The 13285-nt window shown below is 38.5% G+C and overlaps 2 protein-coding genes across 6 annotated transcripts in view; one reads left to right on the top strand and one right to left on the bottom strand.

Annotated features, from left to right (window-relative positions):
• The window catches only part of adka (adenosine kinase a), a 158074-nt gene extending 155305 nt beyond the window's left edge, over positions 1-2769 (bottom strand). The window contains exons 1-3 of one of the 5 annotated variants that reach the window (XM_017463736.3): positions 1451-1593; positions 935-1037; positions 113-187 (exon numbers count right to left, since the gene is read on the bottom strand). In XM_017463736.3, coding sequence (XP_017319225.1) covers positions 113-187; positions 935-942 — 83 coding nt within the window. In that variant the 5' untranslated portion in view covers positions 943-1037; positions 1451-1593. Of the gene's footprint in view, positions 1-112; positions 188-934; positions 1038-1450; positions 1630-2590 lie in introns of those variants that run through there. The other 4 variants (XM_047154099.2, XM_017463734.3, XM_017463735.1 and 1 more) reach the window with 4 other exon arrangements.
• A 152-nt stretch (positions 2770-2921) lies between these two features.
• Positions 2922-13228, top strand: ap3m1 (adaptor related protein complex 3 subunit mu 1). Its single transcript, XM_017463732.3, has 9 exons — positions 2922-3182; positions 6093-6373; positions 6472-6643; positions 8048-8185; positions 8299-8384; positions 9217-9350; positions 9443-9650; positions 10206-10350; positions 12290-13228. Exons 2-9 carry the CDS (start codon positions 6101-6103, stop codon positions 12388-12390), a joined length of 1257 nt encoding a protein of 418 aa, XP_017319221.1. The 5' UTR covers positions 2922-3182; positions 6093-6100; the 3' UTR covers positions 12391-13228.
• Positions 13229-13285: the final 57 nt, after the last annotated feature.

Below are 13285 nucleotides of genomic sequence, written 5' to 3'. Positions count from 1 at the left end.
CATTTTCCTGAGACGTCTAGTGCAAGCTTGTAGATTTCATAGTGGAAGTACAGCCTGTGCCATCCTGTGACTGAAACGCTTTATCTTTAAAAAAAAGAAACATGTGACTTACTTGTCAAGAAAATCCTTGTCCACAACAGCACACATATCCAGTAGTGGATTTCCCATTCCAAAAAGAGCATTTTGGCTGTAATGACAAAAAACACAAACGATTTTAATCCATCTTAAAAACAATGCATGATCACATAGGATTATAAAGCTATTCAGTCATTTACTCCACCCCCACGACTCTATTTAACCTACATAAATATCAGCCCAAGGAACATTTATCCAGCAAATATGTTTGGAGTGTTTGCCCTCTAAATGATATCTTTAGGGACTTTACCCAGCAGAAATGTGCAGTGGACACAGATGCAACATTCAGTCAGGCATGAAACCACACACAGTTACACAAGCAAAAAGTAATAAATAAATAAATACATTTAAAACATAATCTAAGCGCAGAGTATTCAGCAAGCTTCTATCTTGCAAAGAAATGTACGAATGTGTTATTCAGTTGCTTATGTCCAAGACAGATAAGACCGAACAGAAACCGAGCCAAATTTCAAATCGTACAGTTAGGACTTGTTATTAATCTTTCAGTCCGCGCTACTTAAAGAACGAGTGCGTTTCACCCAGAATTCTGGTAAATGCCTGATGTAGAACTGTTATGAAATCATTTGGTCAAACTGCTTCTGTGAAAAATGACTGGAAACAGTAGGTCAAAGACTACTCTTTCATTCAGCGGGATTGTGAAAGTCCCCTGGACACACAAAGTGGCACAAAAGTGCAGACTCAACAGTATGCAAACTATGTCTCTTAAAAAGGAATATCTATACAAATAGCTTATGAATAAATATTTCAAAGATTTTAAAAAAGGAACAGCATGAAACACCAAGACATGTTCAAACGGTCACGTTCTCAGCTGAGATCAATTGAACAGGCTAAAACGAAGACTGCAGCCTTCCTGGGAAAGTTCTGGATTAACGCAGATGTATCTGTGGGAGATTTTTAAAAAAAATTTGGTTGGGGGGGGGCCAAAGATTTTTCAACATAGTTTAAGTTTATTAAACACAACACTGCATGACATAAGTGTATGACAAGATGTTTTACAATTTAATTTTATAACGGTTTTACATTTGACAAACAAAAACTAGTAAGTCTGATAAATATCAGTTGAAATAAAGAAACCGAATATAAATAAACATGGAAATAATAAAAGAAATAACCCTCACCAACTCCCTCAAAAAAATAAAAATAAATAAATAAAAAAGCTGCACACATTAACAAACGATAGCAGTAGATACTTGCATAGCAGGTTAAAATAGCATGCATTAAAAATAATCACAAAATGCGAGTTTCTTTCATCTCAGTAACACAAAAGTCTTATAATGTGAGAACGTACACTTACCTGGCCATGTTACTGATTTAATAATGATGAAGATTTAACCGAAAGATGGCGTTTTAAATATACACCACCTTTACTAGCAGTGTGTGCAGTCTATCAATAAAAGCAGCCAAAACGAGGGCTTTTGCAGCTGATTGACTAAGGCAGGAAGGGGCGGGGCTGCGATATATATTTTCTTCACTACACTGAAAAATGGGTTCCTTTGACACGCTGAAATAAGCGGGAGTTATGGGAGAGGGGGCGGGGTTTATGGAAATTATTACTCATGCTTCCGCAGTGGTTTGGCGAGGTGAAATGGGCGGGGTTATGTAAATTATTACTAGTGCTTCCGCAGCGGTTTGACGGAGTGAAAAAGGTGGGCGGGGTTACGGTCATATGCATTATATTGACACATTCTTTCACGTGTCGCGTTTGCTCGCCGATCCATAAAACAAGGAAGTTTGTGCTTTTACCAACACAAGTTTTTTTGTGGCTTTTTTTTGTTTGTTTTTTACTAATTTGTTTTGCGGGTTTACTTTCTAGACACTGGGAATATGCCTAAAATCTCGAATGGATATGTATATATAGCCATAGTGCGCGATTTTCAGCGACCACGTGTTTGGTTTTTAACTGGAATAACTATAGAGTTTATAGCTGCGTGTGCGGACTGGTTTGTTGGCCTGTAAATATCTGTCAGTTCTCACAGCTAGCCAACTCTCAGGACACAGTGACACTGACCCTCCATCGTGTTGAACAGAGGACAATCAAACACTGAACCTTGGACTACGTCCAATCCGTGTGCAACACAACACAATCACAAACGTAACACAACCGCAACTTAGCTTCTGAACTCTGGAGCTTGATCTGTACTCTGGACTTGCCCAGGAAGCCTTATATCTGTTAAGATTTCACTTACTGTTACTGACCGACTCGATGCAATAGCAGCATTGATTTTAGAAACTCTGCAACTGTGTCCCAAACACAAAACACAGTGTAGCACCTATATACCAGACTAACAGGCTGGCATTCAGTAACATCGTAATACTACAAAGTCACTGTTTAGAAAGAGAGACCCAAATCATTCCTGACCAGATAACTGAAACGCACATGATTTCCCGCAGGGCACTTTTTTACAGCACAGCAACTTTTCAAGACTGAACTCACCTGATCGTCTTCTCCTCAAGTTTGATTTTCTTGCTTTTAGGCTCGTCTGTAGCCATGGCTTCCCTAAATGTATACTTAAAATATTATTTTTTTTAAAAAACACGTCCCTAGCACCTTGATGAGCAAATCTGAACGAGAAAGCGCGGTGAAAGTAGCCGGGTTCTAAATCCCCCTCATGAGTCCTACATAGTGGCACTAAGCAGGGGACAGAATGAACGCCCTTGTACACTCTACGCAGTGCACTGTTTGTAACTTGGGAATCTGTTTGGGACACAACAACGAGAGGACCCAGATATAGCTGTCCTCATAACTGCCGGAGCAGAAACAGACAGAGAAATGTTGTATAATTTTGCTAAAACTAGACAGATTTGAGTAAATACTGAAAGTTTAAGTGTAAATATAGATTAGCGGGGGTGTTTGATAGAGGTGTTTATGTAAGCTTTTTATTAGCGCCGTGTTCTAAATAATTTGGAAACAGCACTTTTGTAGGCATCTCATTAAACAAGCCTACGAGGGCAGTAACTACTGCCATATTGCCACCGAAGACTTTTCCTGCTACTTTCCTCTCTCTAAGACGTTTTGGGGGAAAAAGGTAATTTTATTGAAATGTGTTGTCATTTCTGTATTAATGTAGTGTGTTGGTTTATGCACGGTTGATGGAACGGTTAAAGGAGCAACATATAGCAATAAACAAACACAACTTTTAGCTCGAGCCAGCATAGCAAACTAATGAAGTTATAGAGGAATACACAGTGCTATTTATGTTTAACTGGTATGTTATTATAAAGTTATATATCATGTTAATAGTAAACTTTACATCGGGTTTACAATACAAACTATGGTAGTGAGAACTGGGCTGCTCCTAGTTTTGTGACTTTTTATTTTGTTATTCTCTTCTTTTTCTCTCTCTCTTTTTTTTTCTTTTTTTTTTTTTTTTTTTACAGTTAGAATGAATTCTTTGGACATTTGCATTAATCTCTGGTTTTCAGATTCCTCAAAGCCCTAAGCAGAACACATGAACACTTCCTGCCAAATTGGATACTCTGTGTATTGTACGTTTAATCTTAAAGCTTGTGATTTTATAGAATAATGTATGAGAGAAGTTCATTACTCAAACAAATTCACATCATATTAACATCCCAGGTTTATTATCCGTCTTGAACATGCGCTGGGTTCCCACAGTCCTGAAGTCCTGCAAACGTTATACAACATTCATTCATTCATCTTTATTCAGCACTTTATCCTGGTCAGGGTTACGCCAGCACCGGAGACAATCCCAGGAATACTTGGTGGGAGGTGGGAATGCGTTCATACCTAGGAGTAATAGGTTTCCTCGGAGGAAACTCGCTCGGACAGCAGTGTACGCCATCGAAACAGCTTATTTCCACTGGCAAATTCTGTTATTAACCAGGCTGACTCGGTAGCATTCAATGATCACTACAATGCTGACCTGCCAGTAACAAGCAATCTTGCACTAAATGTTTTTATGGACTATATATCACTGCTATTATTGATTATATATCACACTTGTTCCACTCCATTGAATGCATCCAGCTGCTATTTCTCCATCCACTGTATTGTAAACGACAGCTGAGCCTGCCTACCATTTCTGCTTAAGGTGAAATATTTGTATATCTACGGAAGCCCTAAGCAGCCATGTATTATCTATCTATCTATCTATTTATTTATTCATTCATTCTTTCTTGTTTTCTCGTATTCACAATGTTCTCATGATGGCGACATAACAAAAGTTACTTCCTCTTGGTCATGACTTGATTTTTCTGTGTACTCGACGTAACATGTTTTGTAATCCCGCAGCATCAAGAATGAACGGATTCATTTTTTTTAATACTTTGATCAGGGCCTCAATCAAGCTGAACTCAAGAAAAATTCCTAATTCATGTAAACATAGACAGTGAATAAAATGATTCTTATTGCGATCATCTGAGCTCAGGATTGAACCGTGGAGGTAATACTGTACGGAGGCAATACTCCCACTGCGCCACCCTGCAGCCTGTCCTCGAAAATTCAGTTCATTTTTCCAGATATTATGTACTGCATTTGATATGTAATAAATAAATTAAATGAAGTAAAAAAAAATAATAAATGAGTAGGGATGCACCGAATGTTCGGCAACCAAAATTATTCGGCCGAAAATAGCAAAAAAAAAGCACTTTCGGTGTTCGGCTGAATAAGTGAAATGGCTGAATAAATTTGACCGAACAATGATGTGTTTGATGACGCGACCAAATAGCCTAGCAACCAGAGTGAGACGCGCAAATGTCCCGACCTCGATGAGGGGGCGCGCGCATGCACGAGCTACGTGCACGAGCGGTCAGCGAGCGCATGCTCTTCGGATGTTGACAATCGTGACATTGTTTACTGTGGACATGTGCATTTGTTTTGTTTCTGTTCCGGAGTATTCTGTCACGTCGCGAGATGTCACGTCGCGAGAGTACGGAAGCAGTTAAAGACGTATTTATTTAAGGGCAGGCAGACAAATCCAAATCATAATCCAAAAAACGTAGTCAAGACAGGCAAAAACGGCAAACAGGCATAAACGGTGCAACGCAGGAATCTACGTTGCGGTCACAGAAAACAGGGTCAAAACACAAAACGAAACATGAACTAGTACTATGGACTGGGAGCGGAAAAACCAGCAGGGACTAAATGAACTAATCTATAGTTTAACTAAATCCATAAAGGAACATAACATTAACAATGTATCTAACTATACTGTATCTACTATAATACTCCGCGAGGTGTACATTGACGCGAGTGGTATATATCCCCAATATAATCAGCCGTGTAGAACCGAATAGAAGCATTTTTTGCACTCTTGTCAATGCACTTTTTAATGCACTTTTTTGTTGTAGGCTGCAGAGTGTTCCATTCTTTCAGCAGTCAGTTATAGGCCTAACATAGGCTATTCAAGGGGGGCTCAAAGATGACCACATCAAAATATTTTTCTTGTACTCATTTATCTATTTAAAGTTATATTGTGCCTTGTTGGTAGCTTATGCCTGCTGGAATGAAAAAAAAATGTTCAGTGTTAAATAAATATTTTGAAATTATAGTTTTTGTAATTTTTTTTTTTTTCTTTGAAAAGCAAGACAAAATAGTAAAAAGCACATTTTGACTATTTAATTTATGAAATGGTGAAAAAATGGCAAAATAAATGGAAAAAACGTGTTCGGTATTCGGGCTTCAGCCAAGTTTTTCATTATATTCAGCTTCGGCCAAGAATTTTCATTTCGGTGCATCCCTATAAATAAGTCCTCTAAATTGTGCAAATGTCTTATGTTTACAGTATTGTGACAAATGGAAGTTTGTTTGTTTGTTTTTGTGAGAGCCACACATGCGGCTGTATTAAAGCCTTTTATATTTTAACCCGTTATTGTATTAAATGTTCTTCAAACATCTAGCTCATCGGCATCACCAGCACACTCGAATGCAATTACATACATAATATAGATAATCTTCACTGTTTTCATTCCTGCAGTGCGCAACATGATTCACAGCTTGTTCCTGATTAACAGCACTGGCGACATATTCCTGGAAAAACACTGGAAGAGTGTGATAAGCCGCTCTATCTGTGATTACTTTTTCGAGGCTCGGGAGAAGGCAGGCGAACCGGATAACGTGCCTCCTGTGCTCTGCACACCTCATCACTACCTCATTAATATATACCGTGAGAAAATCTTTTTCGTCTCCGTCATCCAGACTGAAGTACCCCCGCTCTTTGTTATCGAATTTCTTCATCGTGTGGCCGAGACATTTCAGGTAAAAACCAGTTATCTGCAGTTAAAATGTATTAGATGGGTAAATTCTGTCTGTATACAGTGTATTAAGAACTCTGACCATGCTAAACCTTTATGCAGGATTATTTCGGTGAATGCTCAGAAGTTACTATTAAGGACAATGTTGTAATCGTGTATGAGCTCCTTGAAGAAATGCTGGATAATGGCTTCCCTCTGGCCACGGAGTCCAACATCCTGAAAGAACTTATTAAACCTCCCAACATTTTGCGCTCTGTGGTCAACAGCATCACAGGTAAGGTCATCGTTTTTTAAAACTGTGTAACATTTTCAAGTTTTTTTTTTTTTTCTTTTAATATATTCCGAATGAAACTGGCAGTTTTCTGAACATTTCCTTCATTGTATATGTAACCGCAGCGTACTTTGGTAATATTTGTAGAGGTTGGAAAATTCTCACTTAGGTGAGCTGAGTAAACTCGGGCTTTGGCCCTGTACATTCACATTCTGGTGCTAAATAAGATCAGTGCACTCTGTGCACAGGCAAGCTCAACAAGCTTACCCTTACATTCCCACTAGCAAGCAACAGGTGACCTTTCATTTTGTGTGTGTTTGACATGGAGCTGCAATTTGAGTGGAAGCGACATTTGGCAGGTGACATTTGAAGAGATTCCCTCCATTCTATGCAAATTCGCTACATTGGTGCTTGAACGTTTCTGAACCCTTTAGAGTTTTCAATATTTCTGCATAAATGTGACCTAAAACATAATCAGAAGTCCTAGAAGTCGATAGAGAGAACCAAATTAAACAAATGAGACAAAAATTGGTTCACTTGGTTATTTATTTCTTGAGTAAAATGATCCAGTATTCCAGTGAGCCAACATATGTGAAAATCCAATGAGCTTTTGGGTCATATTTATTAGGGATGGGCGATATAGACTTAAAACTATATCACAATATTTTCTGGTATTTATTGCGATAACTATCCATGACGATATAAATATAGCTCCATGCACCACTGTTTTTAGCTACAAGTGATAGCTGTGATCTTGAGAGCCTCAGAAGCACAAACATTGATCTAAAAATAAAACTGATTTTCTGTAACCAAACCAGTTCCCGATTGTAGAAGTAGAACTAGCGTAAACACTCCTCGTTTAGTGATAAACTCTTCCTCAGCTTCACGTCCGCATTCCACCGTACTTGTTTTCATTCTGCACGCGAGCTGCGAATGGGTCACACACCGTCGCACACACAAATACGTCATCAACTAGGCTTTATCGTTATCAGCGCGGGAAGACTAATTCTTATTGTGGGGAGAATTTCTACCGGTATATCGCAAACAATAAAATATCGCCCATCTTTAATGTTTATGCAGAAATATAAAAAATATCTAAAGGGTTCACAAACTTTCGAGCGCCACTGTATGACAAGGTAAAGCAACAAATACAAACAACTGCTTTGAATGATTCCTTAGACCACTCATACAGTGCCTGTGGTCTGACATTTCTTCAGTTCCCCACTCCCAACATCAGTTCCTACCTGTAATTAGTTCCCATTTACTGTGTGACTTGGAAAAATGGATGCAACGTGAGTGGGGTGAACGTACTATATGAAATTCTGCTGTTCCATGCATTCAGTAGTAAATTGTTCCTATGTTCTTGTCTATATCTTTGATAGTCTATCTGACCTGTATTCCTGTTAGGCAGTAGTAATGTTGGTGAGACTTTGCCTACTGGACAACTCTCCACCATCCCATGGAGGAGGGCCGCTGTAAAATACACTAACAACGAGGCCTATTTTGATGTGGTGGAAGAAGTTGATGCCATCCTGGATAAATCCGGTATAACTGGTTATTAAAGTCTGCAATTCAGGAAAATGACACTGAATTTAAAAAAAGTTAAAAAGATGTGCAAAAGTGTGCGAAGGGTTTATTTGTAGTGTCCATCTTTTCAGGCACAACAGTGTTTGCAGAAATCCAGGGAGTGATTGATGCTTGTGTGAAACTCTCAGGAATGCCCGATCTTACACTTTCATTTATGGTGAGTGCTGTGTTTTATACCACATGAAGATACAGCTACAGAGAATTACACTATCTAGATGATGTCTAATACTGTCCCATGCTGTGGTGGAGAAATCAGTAGCCTAGGCGTCCAGGACAAGCAGATTTCACATCTGAGCTGTAGTTGCCTGGTGGACAAATAGGCAACAACCTGAGAAAGAAAATGAACCCTACTCCCTGTTGACGTTTACAAAAGTTTTCGTTTTCTCACTGCTTGCTTCACTGTACACATTAGACAATGAGCAATATGGCTGATTGGTAGAATGTTCTTTTTTTTTTTTTTTTTTTTAATTAAGTGGATTATTTAGCATGCACAACTGGCAGCCAGACTTTTCAGAAGTGCTGATGAAAAAATTAAGTGCAGCGCAAAGCCGTCCTTCTTCATACACGTAGTTAAACTTCTAAAGAGAAAATGAATACACTCATCAAACGTGAATATTTATAGTTTTTCACCAGAAAACCACAACTTGTTGCTGATTTTTTTTTTTGAGCTTATAAACACAATGTGCTTCTTCATGATCTTTATCAGGAGAAGATAATGCTATTGTTACACAGTCGTCCATTTCCTGCGAATTTATAACCTTGTGTCCCTTAACCTGGGTTAATGCATTTCACTAGCTCACCACACGTTATTACATTATGTTATTGAATTAGGTTTCCAGGCAACCAGTAGATCGAACTGACCAGCACACTAGAGCTTCTGTGTATTAGATAACAAATTTCATTTGTCCACCCCTGCTTGTGTATTATTTCCTGTGGTTTATCGGCGAGAGAAGTAGGATATCCAGTTGTGTGTGTTTTTTCCCCTGCAGAACCCCAGACTCCTGGACGATGTGAGCTTCCACCCGTGTGTCCGCTTCAAGAGATGGGAGTCTGAGAGAGTTCTCTCTTTCATCCCCCCTGACGGAAACTTCCGACTTATCTCTTATCACGTGACTGCACAAAAGTAAGAACCATCGTCTGACCTCATGATCGTATTCAAAACCAGCTTTCATGGCACAATTAATGGGTGAATTTTTTTCTCTCTCTCTCTCATAGTTTGGTAGCAATCCCGGTATATGTGAGGCAAAATATCAGTTTCTTTGAGACTGGATCCTCCGGGAGGCTGGACATCACAGTGGGTCCTAAGCAGACCATGGGGAAGACTGTTGAGTGTGTAGGAGTCACAATACACATGCCGAAAGTGGTGCTCAGTGCCAATCTCACAGCAACTCAGGGCACATACACCTACGACCCAGTCACCAAGGTGCAGCACTGAAGTGATAATACCAATAGAAATAGATTTTTTTTCAAGGTTTCAGGTTTAAAAAAACAAATACATGTCATCAGTTTTTATTTACTTTATAATCTTGTCATGGCTAACTTCCAGCAAACATCAAAAAACACTGTTGTAAAACAAAGCTGTCTAAAGCATTACTAGCTAAATGTATAGAGAAGCGTGATATAAATGTAACTAACTAACTAAAATGGGATTTTTACATTTTTTTGCAAAGGAGAAACATATTTTAGTTCAGGAAAACCTGTAGCTTTCAGAACTATATACAGTAGAAAATGTCAGAATTCGATCTCATGAAGGGTTTTCACAGGCCGCTATATGTGTCTTGGAAATGTATTCGCTGTCTTTACAGTAACAGTTACAGCATGTTACAGAGACGAGCATCGCTCATCTCTGTGTATAGAGTATAAATGTTGTGTATAGAGTATAAATGTTTTCTTAATATTCCCAGGTTAGTCAGTATGTAGTACCTGTGAAAGATTTCCTCAGCATGTATTTAATCAAACACTATTTTCTGTGTTGTAGATTTTGGTGTGGGACATCGGCAAACTGAACCAACAAAAACTGCCAAATTTAAAAGGAGGTCTGAGCTTGCAGTTAGGAGCTCCGAAACCAGAGGAAAACCCCAGCCTGAACATTCAGTTCAAGATTCAACAGTTAGCTATCTCAGGTAAGGGAAGAGAATAAGGTTTCAACAGAAGCAGTCCTAACAGCTATATGATTGTTATAATCTGGCATGTCATTTTTTATTTATTTTTTAAAGTAAACATCTTTAACCAGAAATGCAGTGTCTTGTTTTCCACTTGATACATACACTCTGGGTAAAAAATGGGCCAAGACTGCAAACGTGTTCCAGATTATACTTATTTCTTAGGCAGTCCCTCCAGGATTTTGTGATTTTTGCGATCGCAGCAGCTTGCAATTTTTCAAAATGACCAGATTGTCCACAGTGTCAGGCCAAGATGCATCATGTCACGTCATCAGAGCACGCATTCAGCCAAAGCCCTCTTTGATTCACGTGCGTCGAACATGAGTACAGCGAAAAGGTCTCATTTACCAACAGACATTACTGCGAAAGACCGTGCGAAACAATTTTGTGCAATCGCAGTGTCGCACATTTTGATAAAAGCCGCAGCAAAATCAAGCAATTTTGCCACAACAATCACAAAAAAACTCTGCGAAATCCTGTCCAGACTGCTTAGGAGCCGCTTCACGTTAATGCAGCTAAGATTCAGGCATTAAACAACATTGACATGTTCATGTTTAAAAGCTGTCTGTAAGTTTACCCCCCAAACACTTCATTATTTGCTCAAATCTAAAGGAAAAGCTATTCTATGAACTTATTTTGCTTAAGTCTAACTTTTTTTTATTCATTGCTAAATTAAAAATACTAAATTTAATGTCTTTTCTTCTTGGCCCATTTTTTTTGCCGCAGAGCATATGCGTATGTCACATGTTACAGATGAATTCTGGAAAACTGCAAAGAAAAAATCAGGGTTTTTTTCTGCTAGTAATGTAATGTGGCATGTCTACTTTACTACTTTAATATAATGTCACAATGTCTACTTTAAGAAAACGTACATATATTTTACCAAAACAACATGGAAATGTTTTAAGGTTACTTTCTAGCTTTGCCTCGACCGCCTGCAAAGGGCATGCTGGGTAAGGAGCCAGTTTAACAAGGAGTAAGTGCAGTCAGTGTGCTTAAAGATGTCTAAAGCCCTGCTAGCTAAATGTGCAGTTCTCACAGTTTGGTCAGGTTTTCGGATAGCTACATGCCATAACAAATGGACATAAACCTAATCAATTCAGTTTGTAAACAGATACTGACACAAACAGATATTGGCAACAGTGGACAATGATTTAAAATGTTTAAATGACCTAAAAGGGCTAAATAAATAAATAAATAACAGAATAAAAATCAGCAGAATGGACTGTATTAATCTGTGATTATGAGCACTGATGTTAGAGTAGACAGAGCTCAGGCGAGAGGAGAGATGATGATGATGATGATGATAAGCCTTGTGTTGGCATCAGTGAATTTCACCTCGACATGATAATCAGTGATGAATCATATTCCACTGTAAACGTATAATTCTTTACAATTTGTAAGTAATGATTTCGTTTTTTCATTAGTAGATTAGGTTCCGAATGTGGAACTGGGTGAGGCATCTTTCAGTGGAACTGGGATTTAATCTGTAAATGCAATTTTCTCTCTTTTCACTTTTGGGTGTAGTCAGAGTTGAACATGTTAGATGTTTATTTCTGGTTGAGCTGCATGCAAAAAGGAAACCAGTATTTCGGTGAAATCTGCAGTTTATTTTTCATGCATTTTTATTTCTGCTTGCCCCAGAGTGTGTGTGTGTGTGTGTGTGTGTGTGTGTGTGTGTGTGTGTGTGTGTGTGTGTGTGTGTGTGTGTGTGTGTGTGTGTGTGTGTGTGTGTGTGTGTGTGTGTGTGTGTGTGTGTGTGTGTGTGTGTGTGTGTGTGTGTGTGTGTGTGTGTGTAAAAAAACAGTTGACATTGCATCTAGCTCTAATATTTATTGTCTAATATCTGTGTTGCATATTGCATGTGTACTGTATAATAATTTGTGTTCTCTGCCTACAGGACTGAAAGTGAATCGACTGGACATGTATGGAGAGAAATACAAACCATTTAAAGGGGTTAAATATCTAACCAAAGCTGGAAAGTTCCAGGTCAGAACTTGAAGCTGTCTGTAAACTATCGCAAAACATTATAGACATGCAACAATGTGTTCTTGTATGTGACAAATCATATATTTTACAATCATTTCAGAATGACTTCATATTGCCAATGTGTTCTGCTTTGGAGGTGGGGGGGGGGTGGTTTACATGGATTTCTCCCATTTGATGAAGAACATTCCTATTTCAATGTTGTGCCTAATAATAATAGATTCCAGGGTGGAATAGCTTCACAAAGTTTCAGTCTGTTGTCAGTGTTTTCGCTTTTCTGTCTGAGTGAGCCAATGGAGGAGGATATTTCACGTAATGGTGGATACATTTTTCATCTGTGAACATTCTGAGACAAGCCCTTGCCAAGCAGTTAAGAAATATTTAGGTCCCCTACCTTCAACACAATGCACAAATATTAAGTGGCCTTTTGAAAAGGAAAAAAAAAAACTTGAAGAGGCCTTTCTTAAAATCACAGCTGCCTTGAGTAGCTGTGCTTTTACTCAAAAACACTACACCCATCACATATCCCGAGTTTTCACTCAGGAGAGAAAGAAGAGCAGGTGATGTGTTTTAATTCAGAACTTTGTTCTTGTTTTTATGTGCAGAGTATTTGTATAACTTGCTAAGGAATTAAAAACGATAGTTTGCTGCAAATACTAATTGATAAAGGTCACTTTGAGGGGATACATTAGTAGTTAACCGGCTTGCAGACGTGGCAGGTATGTGAGGCACGCAAGAGTTTTGCACGTTCTGAAGGGACACAACTTTTGTAAGGTTTAGAAATAAATAAGTTAATTGCAATTGAAAATATGTATATAAAACTAATGCCATTTATAAACATTTTGGGAAATTATACTGTGTGTGTGTGGGTTGTTGTTTTTTTCTTCCTTTCTTTGTATTGCTGTGGTGT

This window comes from Ictalurus punctatus, chromosome 3 (genome assembly GCF_001660625.3).
Source record: "Ictalurus punctatus breed USDA103 chromosome 3, Coco_2.0, whole genome shotgun sequence".
In the NCBI taxonomy this organism is placed as follows: domain Eukaryota; kingdom Metazoa; phylum Chordata; class Actinopteri; order Siluriformes; family Ictaluridae; genus Ictalurus; species Ictalurus punctatus.
Note: the sequence above shows the minus strand (reverse complement) of the source record. Positions and strands in the feature narration are given on the sequence as shown.